Source organism: Cryptomeria japonica, chromosome 5 (genome assembly GCF_030272615.1).
Source record: "Cryptomeria japonica chromosome 5, Sugi_1.0, whole genome shotgun sequence".
In the NCBI taxonomy this organism is placed as follows: domain Eukaryota; kingdom Viridiplantae; phylum Streptophyta; class Pinopsida; order Cupressales; family Cupressaceae; genus Cryptomeria; species Cryptomeria japonica.
The window spans coordinates 554,392,381-554,413,044 of NC_081409.1; the positions used below are offsets into that span (position 1 = coordinate 554,392,381).

At 37.2% G+C, this 20,664-nt stretch overlaps 1 protein-coding gene across 1 annotated transcript in view; it reads right to left on the reverse strand.

The window, feature by feature from the left end:
* LOC131063558 (protein root UVB sensitive 3) overlaps positions 1-19,839 on the reverse strand; it is a 133,970-nt gene extending 114,131 nt beyond the window's left edge. Inside the window, exons 1-2 of the mRNA XM_057997415.2 lie at positions 19,500-19,839; positions 19,348-19,405 (exon numbers count right to left, since the gene is read on the reverse strand). Of these exons, the coding sequence (XP_057853398.2) occupies positions 19,348-19,405; positions 19,500-19,624 (183 nt within the window). The 5' untranslated portion in view covers positions 19,625-19,839. The remainder of the gene's footprint in view (positions 1-19,347; positions 19,406-19,499) is intronic.
* Positions 19,840-20,664: the final 825 nt, after the last annotated feature.

The window sequence follows — 20,664 nt, forward strand, 5'->3', positions numbered from 1 at the left end:
TTGGTTTGTTTAACTATTGTTGCTTGGAACGGGCTTCAAAATGTTACTCCTGATCAATAATGGCGGAAAGTTACAAATGTTCTGGCTTGCGACTCAGCGTTTGAATGTTCTGATACTGAAAGTTGATTGTTGAAAATGATTTTGCGTGCAAATTACCAAAAAGATGATGCTATGTGTTTTACAATTTTGGACAGGGATTTTTTAAATTTTGCCTAAGTTCCAAGTTTTTGGCCGAACGGTCAATTTGGCAGGTCACTGACGCTTTACAGGGTTAAACCTTCAAAATATACTTGGTTTGATTTACATTTCCACCCTAGGTAATAGAAACATGTTTATTCATAAAATGAAACAATTCAAACATTTAAGGGGAAATTTCGAATTTACCTGGAAGTGCAATGAATTGTTGGATTGACTACTTCGAATTTTGGACTACACAAGGGTTTCGTGCGACTTTGATCTTTTGATTCCAAGGCAAATGGAAGAATATGCACCGCGTTTTTGAAGACCCTTCTTTTCATTTTCGGCACAAGAGAAGAAATTGTTTTGGCAAAAAGAGGGTTTTCGGCATGAGAAGAATTTGAGAGTTTCTTTTGCACTTAAACTCCTCACATAATTTGCGAACTGCCAGACTTAACCTATCTCGGAGTCGATGAAGGATTCGTGCGACCTTGATCCTTTGTTTCACTTCGGCGTGAATGCTATTTTCGCAACTTTGGGGATTCGGGTTGAATGTCTTTATAGGAATTTAGGTAAATCGGCTTCTACTTTCAAGTGCCCGCCTTCTGCTTTATTTTCGGGCCACATGACCATTTTGTGAGATTTTGCCTTTTCCTTCTTTGGCCGGAAATGATACTTTGCGCGATTTTATAACAATTTGAAGATTTTCAGCTTGTTTAATCAATTCGTGAGAATGGACACATCACGTCTTTGCAAACTAGGGTCTTTCTCCCTCTTTATTTTCGGCATAAATTGCTATACTGCAAATCTTGGGCTCTAAGGGGATTTTGCGAATTTAGCAAAATGTCTAAGTTTCAAGTTTTTCGGCCAGAAAAGCCATTTTGCATGATTTAATAACTCCTCCCCTTATTACCTTTCACGATTTCGGCCTAAAAGGCCTTTTTGCAAACTAAAGTTAAAATACCTTTTCACCTTCTTGCGTTTTCGGCCTAAAAGGCCTTTATGCAAATTTATGTTAATACGCCTCTTTTTCGCACTCTTGTGTTTTCGGCCTCAGCCTAAAAGGCCTTTATGCAAATTTATGTTAAAACACCTCTTTACTAACATTCACGCGATTTTGCATTTTCGGGCTAAACGGCCTTTTGCAAATTTAAGTGATTTCAGCCTAAAAGGCCTTTTTGCAAAATGAATGATTTCGGCTCAAGAGTCTTGTTGTGACCTTTTTCACACATCGCCCCATTGCAAATGGGGACCCTCTCTTTTCCTGCTTTCTAGGGTTTTGTTAGTGTCCCGTGGCCTTCTGCTTCATTTTTGCCAAGCCTTCTTAGTTTTGAACGGTTCAAGTCCTAGAGATTGAAAGCTAGTTTTTGCAAGCCAAATGATACCATGGTTCGGATGCCGTCAAAGTGCCTAGAAAGGCCAAAGGACGAAGATCGCAATTGATTTGGACGAATTTGGACAACTTTCTAGTTTTAGAAAGTTTGCTTTTTTGCTTTTTCCTATTTTTTAGGAAGTTTCATTTTTGGCATTTTTAGCCCAATCCCCGGTATGGCTATTTTTAGAAAGTTTTCCCTATTTTTTTTGGATGTCTGCTTTTTGCTTTTTCGGAATGCGAACTTAGGGTTTACACTTGCACCACTGACTAGCTTCGATCGGAACTCGAAAATTCCAAGTTTTGACCTAAAAAAGTTAAATCCCTAGATTTTAGGCTTTTTGCTTTTTCGGGATGCAAACCTGGGGTTCACACTTGCACCACTAACCAACTTCGACCGGAACTCAAAAATTCCAAGTTTTGACCTAAAAAGACAAATCCCTAGATTTTAGGGGGCGTGATGCCTCAGATGATCCACCTAGGCATGGATTTCAAATTTCAAGTTAATCCGGTTAAATTTGATTAAGCTATGAAATTTTGAATTTTTTTCTAAGAAATTTGGCTAAGTCTGGAATGTCATCCTGATCCTGAAATTTGACTAAGTGTGGAAAATTGGAGAATCCTCAAAAACTAGATTTTGCATTATTAGTCCTAGAGGTCCGAAACCACTCTCAAACATCCTGACAATATATATGAAATATAACTTAAAGTATAAGAAATACCACTTATACTTAAATGTTATATTTCATATATAGTCCGCCCTCTTGAGAGCCTCCAAAAGTCCGCCTTGAAGAGAGAGCTCTAAACTCTGCCCCATGATGGAGAGGTGCTCAAAGTCCGCCATGTTGAGAGGGAACACCAAAGTCCGCCATGCATGAGGAAGACCTTCAAAGTCCGCCTTGGTTGAGGTCACCCAGAAGTCCGCCCAAGGAGAACACCTTCCAAAACTCCGCCCATGGTGCTGGTCATCCAAAACTCCGCCCAATGTGCTGCTCAGTGAATGGTCTTGAAACTCCGCCCTACCCTAGCACCTTCGTGGCCAACCCTCCAAAGTCCGCCATAGGTTAGGAAGACTAAGGGGAGGGAAGTCTAAACTCCGCCATATCTTTGGTGCCACCTCTAAAGTCCACCCTACCCTAGCACCAAGCTAGAGGACTCACCAAAGTCCGCTCTAGGAAAAGGTAACACCAAAGTCCGCCCTATGACTTGTGGAGTGGGGAAAGAAAGTGTGGAAGCCTCATCAAAAGTCCGCCTTAGAAGGAAGGCATGTGAAGTTGAAGACCCTCTAAACTCCGCCTTGAAGAGCAAAGGTCTAGAAGTCCGCCCATGTTGGAGATGTCTAGAAGTCCGCCCATGTTGGAGATGTCTTAGAAGTCCGCCTAGGGGGTGTGTTCCAAAGTCCACCCTATGCCTTAGCCAAAAATACGCCTTGATTGAGCTTTGCTCAAAGTCCGCCCTCCATGTTGAAGGGACCCTTCAAAACTCCGCCCAAGGAAGTAGATGCTAAGTATGATGATGAAGAGCCTTATGAAAACTCCGCCCTAGGCCTTCCAATGTTGAAGAGGTAACACCAAAGTCCACCTTGGTGGAGGTAGCATCAAAACTCCGCCCTATCCAAAAGGATGATGGAAAGCTTCTAGGAGTTTGCCATGCTGGTTGAAGACCAGCAAAAGTCCGCCATGTCTTGGGAAGATGCCCTCAAACTCCACCTTGACTTAACCATGACTAAGCAAGAGGAATGTCCAAAGTCCGCTATGCTTGAAGGAGAAGTCTTCAAACTTCACCCAAAATGCTAAGTATGATGTTGAAGAGCCTTCTCAAACTTCGCCATGCCTTGCAGAGGTAAGGAAAGTCCGCCCAAGTTTGAGGAAGATGAAGGTAAGCCTCCAAAAGTCCGCCTAAACATAAAAGTCAGACAAAATCAACGAAAACACAACTGATGTCATGAAAAGCCTTCAAGATTTCGAACTTAAATCCAAAATAGAAAGTTTTCAAAAGGAGAATATTGGAAGATTGATAAGGATTTCGAACTTAAATCCAAAATGGAAAGTTTTTTTAAAGAGAATATTGGAAGATTAATAAATATTTCGAACTTATAGCCAAATTGGAAACTTTTGGAAGATATTTTCTTCAAATTTGGAAACATGACAACACTTTCCAAAAAAATGGAGTTAAAATTGGAAACATGATTTGGAAGATTTTAAGGGTTTCTGATTGAGGATTTAACTTTATTTACAAATACTTCGTTGTAAACTTCATTTCTACACCAAGAAGTTCGAAAATATTAAGGAGAGCATAGTAAAATACTTTCAGTTTGGAGTTCATCTGGAGAAAGTTTTGGATATTGCTGGAAGTTGGATAAACTTTTTTGACAAAAGTTTCACAAATTTTTGGAGAAAGACAACCAGTATAAGGAGGAATTATTGAATCTCCCCTGAATTTTTGAGTTGGATTGTGATCACAGTTATCTTGAAGGTTGGAGAATTTACATGTGAAAATCCCATTCTCATGGCTAAGTATGAAAATGAAGTGAAATTTTCCAAACACTTAGCCGTTCGCAGCCTCAATTTTCTTTAATCCAAGATAGATTTCTAACTTATTTTCCTTTGGTTTTACAGGTCGCAGGAGGAAATAGAAGCGAGATCATCATAGAGATCGCAGTTGGAGTTTTCAAGCCAAACGAAAGATTGAGGACAAGTTCAAAGGCAAGGTTCATCCTGGCGTGAAGATAGCCAAAATTTGGCTAAGTATGGGAAATGTTTCACAAAGAAAATTCCAATTTCCTCAATTATGATGAAGGCATCGAGAAATTCTTCTCCAAATGTTAGGATATCGAGAAGAAGGACATGATCACAGTGAATGCCTGAACAGCTCGATCCCATCATTTCATATTTGCAAGGGGTTATCTAGAGCTTTTACCCTCCTCCCACGCAACATAAATTGGCAACTAAAGGCAGGATCATCATAGAAAACACAAATGGAGTTTCAAGCCAAATTCAAAATTGAAGACGGGACCACGAGCAAGGCTCGTCCGAGTATAGAGAGGGCCAAAATTTGGCTAAGTATGAGAAAAACTTCATGAGGGGATTTCTTCTACAAATTCAAGGCATCAAGAAAAAAAAGTTCTCACACTTGGTGAAAATATAGAAAAGTTAGATAAACTTCCAACTTCTTGAAGGATTTCATCTCCTGAAGGAATTAAAAAAGACAAGCTCCCAAGCAGAATCAAATGGCGACAAGAAGGAATCAAATTTCCATACTTAGACGATTTCTTGACACAAATTGGAGAATTCAAGGAAGACATCCAACACGTTGAGGTGGCGCCTCGTCATTTTCCAACCAATCAGATCGCTCCAAGTCAGCATGTCCAGGTTTGATGAACTTGACTTATCCAGAAGCTTCTAGAAGGGCACACTTCACAATGCAACAACCTTCTATTTTCATTGATGGTTCATATTTAGCAAGAAGGACACGTGTCCCAAATGTAATTTTCTCATTGGTCGGGGGTAGTTAGTTTTAGGAAACCCTAATTAGGGTTTGTAGCTTTCAATCTGGGCCCTTGATCATTGTTTGATCTCGGTCGTTCATTTATTTTTGAAAAACTATATAAGGCTACCTCCTCTCATTTGGAGAGTGTGAGGTTTTTTTGATGTATTGTTGCTTAAGGTCATTTCCAGATAATATATTGCATGTGCGCTGCTTTGTAATCTCTATTATTTGAATGATTTGCATGGTTTCAATTGCCTCAACACTTACTTAGAATTAATTTGGATTTGCTTTCATTGTTGTTAATTTGAATGAAGGATTTGATAAGTATCAATTGATGGTGTATCTCCGCTCATACTTTTGGTAAATGGATGATTTCCATTTTACCGTGTAAAGTTAGTCTGAGCCCATCCCCTGTGCATCCCAACATCTCGATCATAAGCACAACCCATCAAAGATTGCACCGACTTTGTGTAGTTGTCCCTAGTGTGGCGAAGCAAGGTTTGGTTTCTCGAGAGCACCCAATTGATACCGTCTCCAGAATTCGTAGGATTAGATTAGCCTTCCTAAACCCTATCCTTTTTCCCCTTTCTTTTGAAAGTCTAAATCCCAGAAAATTCCCCAAAAAAAGAAGAGCCTAAAATTGCTAAATCCATCTAAGTCCAGCAGTTCAAGATACTTGTTAAACGTAAGTCCCCCTTGAAATTTCAGCATACACTACCCAAGAAGCTATTCCACTAAAGTCGCTTGTTCGCACACATATAGACCTTGGAATCAGTAGTGATTTTTCAGGAGAGGATAGAATACCTTCGGGTATCCTATCCTAATGTTTGTTAGATGATAAAACAGACACCAACAAGTCTACATTTTCATGATTTTAAAGATTTTTGGCCTAAAAGGCCTTTTTGCACGATTAATGAACAATTGACATTTTTGCTTTCTTTAGCCGATTTTCAAACTTTATGCCGAAATCAATCTCTTTTGTGAGAATTTTCAATATTTGAATTATGAAACCTTCTGACATTCTCGGCTTAATTGGCTCACTTCTGACTCACCCCTTTACCTTTGCCATTTTGTCAAAAGGCAAATCTTGACTTACCTTAGGCAAATCTTGGTGTCAGGCCCTCAATCTTGCTAATGAGGGTCGTCAATTCGACAACAATTGCGATCACTTCATACGGTTCCTCATTCATCTTCCCCTTCACGAACGGGATCACACTCAACTTTTGATGCGAACTCCTTAGGATTAAGGAAGCGGGTGAGCTTACTCTCCTACAGGATCATCTCCTCACATTCCTAACTGTTGCATCTCCTCTGTGAACAAAATCATAATTTCCCACATCAGGGGCGAGACGAAAACGAGAAAGGGGGACCCTGTCGGCAACGAGGAGTGTGTGCAAAGCACAACAGACTTCTCATGCATTTTTATATCAAAGTAAAAAGGGCATTATAAGATCATAGAGAGAGAGAGAGAGAGAGAGAGAGAGAGTTGTAATTTTCCCTTAAGATTTTCAGAAAATTACATAGTGCATATTGTACCAAATACTTGTGTTTATGTGAGCTACTTTAGGTTATTGCTTTGATTCCTACAAACCATGTGCATTTAGAAGGATTTTAAATAACAAAGTGGTGTCAGAGCCTGGCTCCAAACCTTTCATGGATGAACTTTGACTGCACCAATGGATCTATAGCCATCACAAAATCCAAGTAGCCTCTAATTTGTTCAAATCAGCCTCTTGAATCTCTAGATCCACACATTGAGATTTTGCCAGTGTGTTCTCTAAATAGTAACTGTTTTTTCTTGCTTTTTTCCCATAAAACAATCTTAAAAAGGGATATCATTGTACCCTATATATTTCTGTTAGAGGAGTTTTATTATTAGACCAATGAAGTATTAAAGATCTAAATAAAACATCCCCAATTAATATTTTTTTTTCAGATTTTCAAAAAACTTGTTACATGTAATGTTCCCTTCCTAATTTGCTCTAGAAATTGCTTTAGAGTAGCAATTGCAACAAATTAGGGTTAGGGTTACATCTTACCAAGTAAAATATCTCTTTAAATAATGTGATCTTGAAATTGAATCCTAATTCTGAATTAGAATCTCATTTGCATGTGGGATCTCATTCATATAAGATATGGAAGAAGGAGGCATGGTAGAGTGCCTTAAGACAGTTGTTTCTCCCTCCATGCAATCCCCCTCCATTCTTCCATGGCTGGAGATCTTTGAGTTTACCAACAGTCCCTCAACGTAGGGGTTGGAAGGGAAATTGCAATAGGGTGCCCATAGGCCATTCTCTGCCTTTCACAGTGTGATAGGGTGTCCTAATAGCTGTTCTCTCCCTATTTGCCACTATAGTAGCACTCTTCCTTTGCAGAAAAAAACAATTAGGCTTTGATCAATGATCAACCTTCTTTTAATTCCTTCTTTCAAAGATTTTCCTTCAACTTTACCCTATCAATTTGCTCTTCAAATGCTGGGAAATCTGATTAAATTTCGAGTTCCTAAAGTCTGCTGGTTGAGTGCGAACTTAGGGAATATTTCTTCTCAATGCAAATTTGTTGTGCTCTTCCCTTGATGCGAATTTGTTATAACTCTCCTTCATGCGAATTTATGAAGATTTAAATTTGAACTGGATAACTTAGCACTTTCTTCCTTCACTTTATATGCCTTGCTTCAAGGATTGCACCCTTTCATCTATCAATCCAGCCGACTTTACCTTGATGTTTTTGCTTTCAATTAATTAAAGTTTGTACCTCCCTTTGCCTTGCAAAGCCAACTTTACATCTCAAGAAAAAACATTTTTTTCGCTTGCAATTAGATTAAAATTCGCCTCCTTTTCATGCTTCCTAAGTCAACACCCTTCCATGCAATTTGTACTTGCAAATGTGGTGCGCTAAAATGGGAATCCAAGTTTTATAGCCTTTTTTTTAACTTGATCTCGACTTCCTTGTTTTTTGAGGAAGGTTTGATTGAGGCAATTAAAGTTTTTTTTTTTTTAAGGAATACTTCCACATTTTGGGGGCTTAAATTTTCTTCCATGTTTTTGGAGGTTGATTTTCTTCCTTGTTTTTGGAGGTTGATTTGCTTCCTTGTTTTGGAGGTTGATTTTCTTACTTCTTTTTGGAGGTTGATATTCTTCCTTGTTTTTGGAGGTTAATTTGCTTCCTTGTTTTTGGAGGTTGATTTTCTTCCTTGTTTTTGGAGGTTGATTTGCAAATCTCCTTGTTTTTGGAGGAAGGCTTATTTCCAATACTTACTCACTCAAGGGAAGGAATTTTAATCGTCCTTGATTTTTGAGGAAGATTTTTTCAATAATTTCACCCAAACTTAACTTCTCAAAATCGCTCCTCAAATTGATAAGACCCAAATGCACAAGATAGGGAAGGTTGAAATTTCCTTGTTTTTTAATGAAGATTATCACATTTGTTGCTCAAAATTGCCAAGGCTAGGAGTGCACAAAATGATGAAGGCTCAAATTTCACCCCAAAAATCATTCAAGGCGTGCTAAATTTTCCTTGTTTTACAAGGTAATTCTTCCAATTCTATTGCCTTAAAATTCCGCTCTCTCTCAAAGATGAAAATTAAATTACACAAGGGAGATTTTATTTCCTTCAAGATTGACCCTTTAAATTTTGCTCAAGAGTGGAAAATCGATCTACATAAGGAAATCTCAAATTTGCCCCTCACTTATCATTATTCTCCAAGGGTGAAAAATCGAACCTTAGAAGGAAGTTTCCAAATTCCCTCACTATGACTTCTTCCTGACAATCTTGCGACATGACGACCCTTCATCTAAGCTAGCTTGAAATGTGCAAACTTCCAAAAGTGAAATGCTCTGAATATTGAAAATTGCTGCCAAACTAACAAAACCCTAAAACAACTAAATGACTAAGCAAAAAAGGGGGGTCCCCATTTACAATGGGGCGATGTATGAAAAGGGTCATGTTGATATGTGTTTTAGGCAAAATTGAACACAAAATTAAATACCAAAGTATCTTATCCTCTCTTGAACAAAGTCTCTCAAATACTATGCTTTGCGATCAAATGAGACAACTCCAAGGTTATTAAATGTCAGGTCTTGGCTCGTGGATAAGCTCAATGGTTTGATGTGATAATGTTGGAATCACAAGGGGACTTACATTGTACATGAATGCTTGAATACTTGGACGTTGCTGGAACTCGGGACTAACTAATCTATAAAAGAAAGAACAAAAGGAAAGGGTTTAGAGAGTCTAATCTAATCCTAGGAATGTAGGATCTACTGAATGACTTGGTGAGACTCTACTAGACTTTGCTTCAAAATTAATAAACAAACTCCACAAAGCTAGTGCAGTCTTCTAAGGTAAAGTTATAGATGTTCAAATTACTACCATCAACATCAATACCATCAAGGCAATTCATACCAATGGACGAGCAACAATTGAAGTTAAGTTCAATTCATATTCTAGTTGACCACACAAGGCAAACTTACAATCAGCAAGAAGCTAGTGGTATGAATTAAACAAATTTCACCACTAATCATCCACAAAATCTTCCATTCATCTAACCAACATGAAAGAAAATGAGAATTGGAAACCATGCAACTTGTTGAAACAACACATTTCACCATATCTTCAATGAAAAGATTATATTCATTTACAAGCCTTAGCAACAATTTATTTTTCTCCCACTCTACTCTACTCTAACTTCTAATGATCTAACTACTAACTATCTTCTACTCTTCTACTGCTAACTATTCTATTAGCCTTCTCAAATGAGAGCACTGAGCCTTATATGGACTTCTCATTACAATTCGATGGCCCAAATTGATTCAATATCAATGACCAAGATTACAAGATAAAACGCTAATTAGGGTTTGTTACAACCACCATTACATTGGCCAATGAGAGATGAGGGTAGGTAAGATAAATAATATTTGATGTAGCCCCACGTGTCACCTATTCCCTCCTTGAATGAATGCTGGCTTGGTACCCTTTTGATTGGACAAATGGTGATTGGGATGCCACCTCAGCCTGCCTTGTAGACTTAATCAATTTGCCTTGAACAATCTTCATGATGCTTGGAATTCCTTGTGATACTTTACATTCCATCCTTATGTTAGGGAATTCTCCTTAAGCTATTTCCTCCTTAACGTTCTTTGGCTTTGAGATTCCTTGATGTAGTTCCTGAAATCCTCCGTGCCTATGTTTTGAACTTGCTTTCCTTCATTTATTCACCATCATGGTGAAGTTTTCTTCATGTTTGAGCTAGTCCTCACCTTTGCTTCTTTGAAACCCTTGTCCTAAAATCCTCTTCCAATCTTTGAAGTGCTGATCTTACTCATCGAAATATATCTTTGTCAAGTCTCCTCCCTGCCTTGGGCAATCCTCTTTCACATCAAGCCTTGATCATCTTGTGTCCCTTCCTTGTAGCAGACCTACAAAGCAAACAAGCATTGAATCAAACACCAATAGGATAAACTTTATTTCAACCTTGGTGGAAAATCGATCATCATGAAGACAGATCAGTTCCTAAAACATCTGCATTATCTTTGTCCATTTCTTCATTCGGTGGAAATCTGACCCCAATTGGGACTCGTTGTCCTTGAAAATTTTCTGTTGATTTGATCATCATTTAATGGAGTGGAAATTGTAACCTCGTCAGGACACTTCAATGTTCCTTATTTTGTCCTTATTCCTGATGGGTAAGTTGATTGTTAATTTTCTAGAATTAACTTTAGTTCTGATTTCAATCGATTTCAATCAGAAAATTGGAACTATGTAACATAATTCTAGAAAATACAAAGGATTTGATCAAAATTTGGAAAATTTGTCCTCAAAAAACCTGATTTTCAGACTTAGGATAAGTCTGATTGCAATAAATAAGTCTGAGGACTCCCCTGAAAATGGTTGATTTAGGTGCTGGAAAATTGTCTCAGATCTACTTTTTTAAGCACCAAGTCTGAATACGCCCTCCAAGGTCTGAAAATGAATAATTTCAGTGTCTTTATGATGTTCCGGGTCTGATGGAAGTCTGAAGATACCCCTGCAACTTACCTTCAATGGCTGGGAACAATGTCAATCACGGCACCACACCAACATGCACTGCAATTCATCCTCAATTGACAGAAAATGAACACATTTTTTCTTAGATAATGGCTGGTCACAATGTCTTTGGTCTGAGAATGATAGCTGGAGATGATGTTTCAGACCTGGACCAGCGATGTCACTTCCCTATAATGCTCACAATCTCCTCCAATGATGGAGCAAACCACTGCTACACCTCTTCAAATGATTCAATGTAATCCATCATGTCAATGACACCCATAGTTTGAAGTCTCAAAATTGGACTGAACTTGGCAGCCCAAAATTTTGACTCAGACTTGGCAAAAAAATCGACATAGGCTCAGCAAAATAAACCTCATAATTACACAAAAAAAAATCAATGCATTTAGAGAACATAAAAGTCTAATTTGACTATCAATTTGTCATAATTCAGCCATTAAACATCATATGATCCTCAAACTCTTAAAATTTGAAATTTCATAGTTTCAAAGTCGAACAATACACTGTATTACAACAAAATTATAAATAATAAATGTACAACAGCATTATAACTGTTTACATATAATGATATGACAAATTGAAAAAAATCAACCAAATACAATCTGCATCTTCATCTTTCCCCTCGTAGTGTAACTTAATTTTTCAAGTCTTAAACTAGAAGGTGAAATGGGTGAATAAGAGCAAAAAATGACCAAAAAGAGTTGAAATTTCACATAAAAAAGCGTGGTTGTTATGTCCATGTGCTAGATAGAAAACTCTGAGCTTGAGACTCAAGAATCCAAGCATAAGACTCAGAGAGTCTTGGAGCATAAGGCTCAGCTAGAGTTGGCACTGGAATCTAGTCGACTTGGCTTGACCAGCTCAAGGACTTGAGAGTTTGCAAAGTCTTGCAAATTATTCAAAGAGTCTTCAAACCATGATGCCACCACTCAACACCTAAACCATCCAAAGCTTTAGTGCCCAATGTGCTGCAATAATTTGAGAGAGGACTAGAACTTTTGGTGCTTGGCTTATAATGATGCTCGCGACTCTTAACAGTTGCAAGATATATCAAGAACAAGTATCTACAGCTAGAAACCTCACAGTTAGAGCCAAGCAATGATGCTTTCTGGTTTTTGTACTATTAATGAAGGTTCTCTAGTTAAATTGTAGCCTCAAGTTACATCCAACTAATTCACAAGAACTATGAAGAAAGTTGATAAATCCCACCCTATTGTTAATAAACCTACTAGTGAGTTCCAAAAACAAAAGATGATTTTTCCTATGGTAGAGAAGCCTTGAGAAAAGTAGAAGACCACCCCAATCATAATAGCTAGGCTAACAAAAATGTGTTGAGTGGACTAGAACTTCAATCATCCCTATTCTTATGGTTGGGACATGCTTTAATGAAAGAAAAAAAAGCATAAGCTCAAGCATATTCAACATTATTGAACTTATGAAAAAGACTCTAGCTAACCTAATAGTGTGGGACACTTTACTCATTCACCCATGGCTATCCAACCAACTAAAACGTAACAACAAATATGGAGAGTTTCAAAAAATGGTTAAACGTTCTCCTTCGTATGGATTGCATTTTAGTTGACTGGATAGACGTTTCCTACTCATTCTAGGTCAAGAAAACCTGTTGCAAAGTCTTAAAAAGGCACTATGGAGAAGAGTAAAGAAAAGAAAGAATGGAAGGCCTCTCAAACAAATCTTGGAGCAAGCAATCCAAAGTTTGCCAAGTTAGTCAAAACCCCTGCCATTTTGTGTTTCACTTGTTAGAAATTATTTAATCCACAATTATATCATTGACTTTAATGTGAGGAGCACCATAAAACCAGAAAAGGTTGCCAATATTAGAATATTTAATTGTTATTTTTAGTTGTGTGTGTTTATTAATGGTCATTCAATTATATTTTTAAAGTGTTCTTTATTTGGTTGTTATATTTTTGTGATAGAACTAAGAGTTTCTATTTTTAGAGTTAGCTTAATGATTAGTCCCAATTTGGACAACCGCCTAGTGATTGCCTATAAAAGGCTTGTTATTCATTCAATAAAGCACGCTGATTTTTGGTTTCATGGTATCAGAGTGGGTGACAAGCCATTAAAAGCTTTTTTGTGCCCTTCTACCCAGAAATAATTTCCAGAAATTTTTTAAGAGATTTTTTTATGAAAAAATCTGGTGGAAAAGATTTCCAATTTGAGGATTTTCACTGGGTTTCATGATTTCTTTCTGTGTTTTTGAGCCTCTTTCCTCTATTCTCTGTTTTTGTGCAGCGGAAGGTTGGCTTTTTTTCGGCCAAGTCTGTGTCCAAATTGTGTCACAGGTCTGCTGTGTTTTCCACACGATTTTTACAGGCGGCATTTGTGATTTTGGCAGCACGTTTTCTTTTTCATGGCACAGCAGAAGACCTTTTATTTTTTGCAGCGATTTTCTGGGCAATTTTCCAAATGGTGACCTTACCTTTTGCCCACGACTTTCACGGCAGCAGAGTGTTTTTATTTTTGCGCACGATTTTTGCAAAAAAAAATTGGGGTTTGTCTGCATTTTCGCGGCAGCAGTGAGATTTCTTTGTTTTGCGTTTCTCTGTGCACGATTTCCTCATATGGGTCGCCTGATTTCTGTGACAGGAGAGTTTGCAGTGGCCGTTTTTTTTGGCTACCTATATTTCTTCAAAATCATATTTTCTTTTTTTTGGCCTAATTCATTCTACCATGATGCCTCTTATTTTCTGCCGCGTGAAGATTTTTTTTGAGAGCCTCTGATAGTCCATGTTTTTATTTGACCTAGGGTTTTTTATGACCAGCAGAAATTTGTGGGTTTTCAGGGAGAATTTCTAGAGTTCCAAGTAAAATTGGGTTTTCAAGACTTCGTGCCTTGGATTTTGTGCCAGTGAATCCTCAGCTTATGTCTCAGGTTTTGTGTCAAATTCACGTTGAACGGTTTCACTGTTTTTCCTCACAAAAACAAAGTTTTGTAATCTGAGCACTTCTGTCTTGGGATTTGTGCCAGACTAGATTGACTCGTTTTGACCTGAAAAAACAGATTTTTCAAAGTTTGTACAACCTGTTGCTGAAGGTTTTTGCCTGGTTTTTGACAGAAAACTCAGCCTCTTTTGAAGCTCGAGTTTGCCTCGTTTTTCATGCATAAGAACTACAATACCTGGAAGCAACGGATGCTTTCTATTTTTGAGTACCAGTGCCTTGACCCGATAATCAGATTAACAAGTATACATAATACTAATAGCTAACTGTATATTTATAAATATCATAGCATAGAGACAAGCCTCTAAGTAAAACATAGAAGAAAAAGGAAAACTCAGTAATTATTTAGGAGGAAGGTCCCCACCTATATTTGCTATACAATGAGGCAAACACATAGTGGCAGACCATGTCAGATTTGTCTGCCTTTGCAACAACTAACTAAGATTAAAGACAGTGATTACAGTCTGAGATATTGCTTAAAGGAAACAATTGAGGTGATAGTGATCATTGGTAGTGATCACAATTGGAAGCAACACCTTATGTAACAGAGATTAATTGAAAATAAAGATGTAAGTATATCAAGACAGCAAAGCATACTGAATGAAGGGACGTATCAAGGGAGGCAATGAATAGAATGAACTAAATAAAATCTTAACAATAATAATAAACAAGATTTAATATATAATTTATATTTATTAAATATTAATAATAATTTCATATTTATCAAATTATTACAGAGAAAGAGTATGAACAAGAATCATCTTGATAAGCAAATCGATCTGCAATAAATTGCTATGTTAACCCATGGAGTAAACAGTCAGCAATCACCTTGACATTATCGCATGAGCACCAGCATAATTATCACTTATTATTGAGAAGAGATCACAAAGATCGATTATCCAAAGATGATTATATCAGTCAAAGGAGAATAGCATCAAACATAGGTAAATATATTATCGCTGCCCAAGGGAAGTCAAAATTAATTAATTAACAAATAAAGTAAATAAATGATAATCAGCGATTATCATAAGGCAGTGATTACCATTCATATGCGATTTGAGAGAAATAACAAATTAATTATGGAAAAGTGCGATCTGAATAATAAGCCGATTTGTATGAATAACGAATAGAGGCGATTAAGGGATGTCTCTTAAATTAAAGGATGTAACTATTCGATTTTGCAAGATATATATGTAGTGAGAATCGATTCCATTGTGGGAGGAGATCATCAATTACTTCTTATTCTTTTACATCCTTATTAAATCAAGGGAGATAAGATAGGTTAATACTCTGCAAATCATACAGCTCAGATCAGAACTGTTATTAAGTTGCAGGTGGTAACATCCTTGTTCTTGATGTGGATCAACGGCCTTGGCACATAACAGTTGACAAGGAGCGATGTGACAAGAGTAGAAAGCGATTCCTATAATATAGACGAACTTCAACAAAGGTTGGCAATTTGAATATATTAAGGCAGCAATAGAAGATGGGGTTAATTAGCCTGTAGCAGTGATCATCATTTATGATTGTCTGAGAAGAAATTAGTTAACAAAGGCTAGACACAAGGTCAATAAGGATATGAGGATTAGAAAACTTATTTTAATCATAGCCATTTCTGAATCGGTGGAAGTCAAGTATTGGCCACTTGGCATTTATAGGCTGCAAGGATAAACTTCAGACTAAAGACAATACCAGTGATCGCAGGCAATTAAGGTAGTAGTTTCATTCACATTCGGCATAAATTGGTTGCTTATACTTATAGATGATAACCAGGAAGAACACCACCATCGTTGCATATTTCTAAAGACAATCAAATATATACACAAAGACCATTAATAAGTAGATTGCTGGTTGGATAAGAAGAATATGAGAAGGTGGATTACAGATTTGATGAGAAGAGTATGAGATAAATATATCAGAAATATACCAAGACAGATATATATATAAGGAGATTTTAACAGATCTAGAAAGGAGGACATACGAAGACCTTATAGCAGACTATTGAGAAAGAAGACTAGTCATTACATAGTTTTTGAAGATCAAGTTGAAAGGGAGAACTATAACATAAGTTGTGAAGAATATATTTTATTATGACTCTAATCTGAAGGCCCAGTTGAGCAGCAGCACTTTATAACATTGAGATATATATATCTCAAGTATACAGATCAGCAAAAGTTATCAAGATAAGTCCTATCCTTTGAACTATTCCTAAAAATTTAAGTTAAATATCATAATAAAATGTCTTCAGTTTGGGTAAATTTTGTATTACAGTTTTCACCTTAAGTTGGAATTGTTGTTTCAGGTTAAAATAAAGGAAATTCCCAAATGGGGACATTACAACCAAGTTTGATAAGTGTACCCGAGAAGCGATTATGTTGTTGAAGTTATCAATCACTGATCATATGCTTCCAGAAGTGCCATTAGGCAAAAAAGCTAACGAGATTTGAAATCACTTGAAGAATCTTCATGAGACATCCGACAAGAGCCGAGCATTCTTTTTGAAGAAAATGTTCTCTCAATTATGATGGATGAGAAGATGTCACTACAGGAACATCTTTTCGAAGATCAAGGATATTCGTGACCACTTGGAGGCTATTGGTCGCAAGATGGAGGAAGAGGTTATGGTCGTAATCACACTGAAGAGCCTACCCAGATCTTACAAACACTTTATTGAAACGCTCAACATTACCTCCACAAATGTTGACTTGAAGTTTGATGAGTTGTGCAATAAGCTATTCCAGCAAGCCAGGTGGAGACAATAGTTCGGTAGCAGCGTTGACATGGCCAACATGGAATAGGCGTTTACTGCCAAGGACAAAGGCAAAGGCGACTCTACTCAACAGAAAAGACAGCGCACACTTGAGAAGAGGTTCAAGAAGAAGATCACTTGTCACTATTGTCGTGGACTTGGACATATCCAGAGGTTTTGCAAAAAGAGGTTGGTTGATCAAAAGTCCAACCAGGGAGGGTCTTAGGAGCAGGAGTAGACTCATGACGCAGAGCATTCTGAAAAGGAGTCCGCCTTCTATGCATTTTGATAAGCAAATTGTCATCGGTTGGGTAGTTGATAGAAAGACCATTAAGGGAGGGCATTAGAATATTAAATTGTTATTTTTAGCCGTGTGTGTTTATTAATGGTCATTTAGTTATATTTTTCGAGTTAGTTATATTTTAAAACAGTTCTTTATTTGGTTGTTATATTTTTGTGATAGAACTAAGAGTTTCTATTTTTAGAGTCAGCTTAACAGTTATTCCCAATTTGGACAACTGCCTTGTAATTGCCTATAAAAGGCTTGTTATTCGTTCAATAAAGCACGCTGATTTTTGGTTTCAGCCATTGCTTTGGAAAGCCCTTATTGTTTACTTCAATTTTTTTAGTTTACTAAAATCCTTACAAATCTATAATGTCATCCTTCTAAATTTGTAGAGGAAAGACTTTGGTGCAACAACACCTAATCTTCAAAAGCTTGCCATTTGCAAGTTGTCCTATTCTTGTCATGCTTCTAGTTGTGAGCACAACATGAGTGTGTTTGAGGCTATTCACACAAAGAAGTGCAACAAGATGACTCAAAAGTGCTTAAATGATAGTGCCTTTCTCCAATACAACATTTAATTGTGTGCAAAGAAGATAGAGGAGCAAGAGACATATAACATGCACTTGACCTTGAAGACATTGATGTATATTCATATTAGGTTGCTAAGGATGTGTATCCAATGTTCAGTATTGATGAGATAGCTGATTTGGAAAGGGAGGCAGCCAAATGGCAAGCAACTATGACAGCATATGAAGAAGCAAAAAGCAAGATTGGCAAGCCATCAGGGGCAAGTTCCTCACATTCACAACATGTTCCTATGCCTGCAGATCCTGTTGAAGATGATGCAGCTACCATCCAGTTTGAGAATACCGACACAACAGGAACAAACTTTTCTAAGCTTTACTCATAGAATAAATTGTAATTTGTAATTTTTATTTATATTGAAACTTGAAGTCAACTCTAATTTTGATCTATATATGAATGAAATCAGTGATATGTTCCATAATTTCAGTAATGTGCATGTTTTTGAAGAACTTTTTTACAAATGTATGTATTTTAAATGTTGATATATTTGCCAAGTTTTTCCCCAAGATTTTGCCAAATCCCGAGCTATTAAAAAATTTGGCTCAGCCAATTATTGCAGTCCAAGCTTTTCAACTGTGCATGAAACATTGCTAAACATAAAAAGACGATGAGTACCAAATTCAGTAAAAATTATTGCTTGTGGAACTAACTGTCTTTCTGCAAGGTTTTAAATAGCACAAAGACAAGAATTCTATCAACTCAAGCGCAACTGATACTACAAAGTCCAGGGCTCCAACCATCACAGCCATACAAAATTATATGTTAAAGGTTGATCCTTCACCACTAACCTCACCTACCTCAATAATTTTGAATATAGCATTAAAACTAGAGGTCTAGTAAAGTTCTGATGAGCCTAAGGAAAAAACCAACAGAGTTGCATTTTAAAAGCCTGCAAGGGGTCGGTCATTTGGTGAAAAAGTGCAGATGGTAAAAAAAGAAGAGGCAACGCAGACTTTATTCCTAAGCTACAAACTTGAAGGCTACTAATATCCTATTGTTAAAAATGGAAGTACAAAACCAGCAGATGCAACACAACCCTGGTTCCTAAGCTAGAATATTGAAAGCTAAGATCCATTGGAGGCTACTTTGCTTCATTTTAGTTTAAATTCGTCACAACTCGTTAAGGTTCCTTACCAAATTCATAAATATTTGCTTATTACCATTCTCCCATATTGTTCAATGTGACATGCCATAGTAAGCAATGCAGTGGGGCAATGGTAATGGATGTCACTTGTAAGTGCATAACCTAGGTTCAAAAACTCTTCAGTTCCGATAAAGCAGCCCTCAATTCTACTAAATAACGCAGAGGTTATTAAGATACGAAGGCCTACAACTGGCCAAAAAAGGTCAATACAACTGAAGAAAAGTGCATTGATGAAACGTTCCCTCGGAGTAGTATAATGATTATAAGGTAATGTTTACAAATCTTCAGCCAAATTTACCCCTCACCCAAAATAAATACAGAAATGAATTCGCCGAATTATTTAGATCTGAGCGAGAAAATAAAAATAAAAATAAAAATAAAGAATTATGATCCTTAGCATTCAGCTGAAACATACTGACAGTGAAAAACCAATGTTGCTTAGAATTCTGATGAATTAGTTTTCCCCACACAAGTGTAAAGACGAATGTGCATATAAACACAGTGGGCAAAATTTAAGGATAGTTTAAACTTGCCTCGGGCAAAAATGCAGCAGCCAACTGCCTCCATACTTGCAGTGATCGACTGCTTTCGCTGAAAATAAATTCATTGATTGGGTTCAGTTTGTGCTTGGATTTAAAGTTTTCTTTTTAGTAACAAGAATAAAACTTTTGTGTGGAGATTATACCGACGTATTGAAAAGCCTCCAGAGCTATCAGCAATTACTACAGCGGTCCTAACGAGATTAGAGGATGATGATGTGTTCCACTCTTCGAACACAATTTTCTCATTCCTCTCTTCTTTCACGGCCATTATCGACCTCCTCACTCAAACGTCGACAAGAAGGACAATTCTAGAAAAAAAAACAATTACAGACCATCAGCACGGAAAAGTAATTCTAGTGCCGTCGTGATCTCGTTGATCATGGGATGTGTTACAATTAAAGTATCTTACAGCGCACGGGGGTAAGAAATTAAAAAACGTACTTAGAGGCAAAACAAAATTAGGGCTTTACGGGAGATCGTGGATTTCTCTCACATATCGGCCTAGTTTTAGGCAATAACGGTCATTTGACCCTGGAATTGTAATTTTAACAAAGTTTTGATTTTTGGCAAAGTTCATGTTGTAAGTACTAAAATAGTGTTGGATGTATAGTAACAAAATTATCTCTCAAGCACACCTTTCAATGCTAAGCTGGAATTGTAAGGGCTATTCTTAGAGGAGGGGCCTAATTTAAGGTTCAGAGTGGAGGGGCTTAACATAATTGTCCTCTTTGAAACACACGAACATGAGGGTTGCAAGGTTTGAAATTTTGAGGGATACACAAAGATGTTAGTTTAGAATGAGTTAGCCGAAAGTGGAAAGGGATATGGAGGGGTAACAATCTTAGTAAGAGACTCTTGGGGAAAAATCATACAAGTAGAAAAGTAAGATCCAAATAAGCTGTACATATGGATAAAAATAGAGGTAAAGGAGTTCATAATTTATCTTGTGGCATGTTAATTTGCTCCCCATGGCTCAAAAGTCTACAGGAAAAAGAAATTAGACAAAGAGAACCCATATGCAACCTTGAAAAAGGATATATCAGCATACAACCACCAAGGTGAAATCATCCTAATTGGAGACTTTAATACTAGAACTACAAATAACCAGTCTCTTTGCCTTACTAATGAAGAGGGAATAGGGGACAAACCTATGTGGCTAGAAGAGGAAGGGAACCAAAGGTAGGAAAGAGTATCCCAAGATGAAAAAGGGGCTATCTCACAATATGGGGCAAAATTGTGTGCAGCTTGTATGATTTAATTATATGCAATGGCTAAAAAGTGTGGCCAAGTTCTGGAAACATTACATGT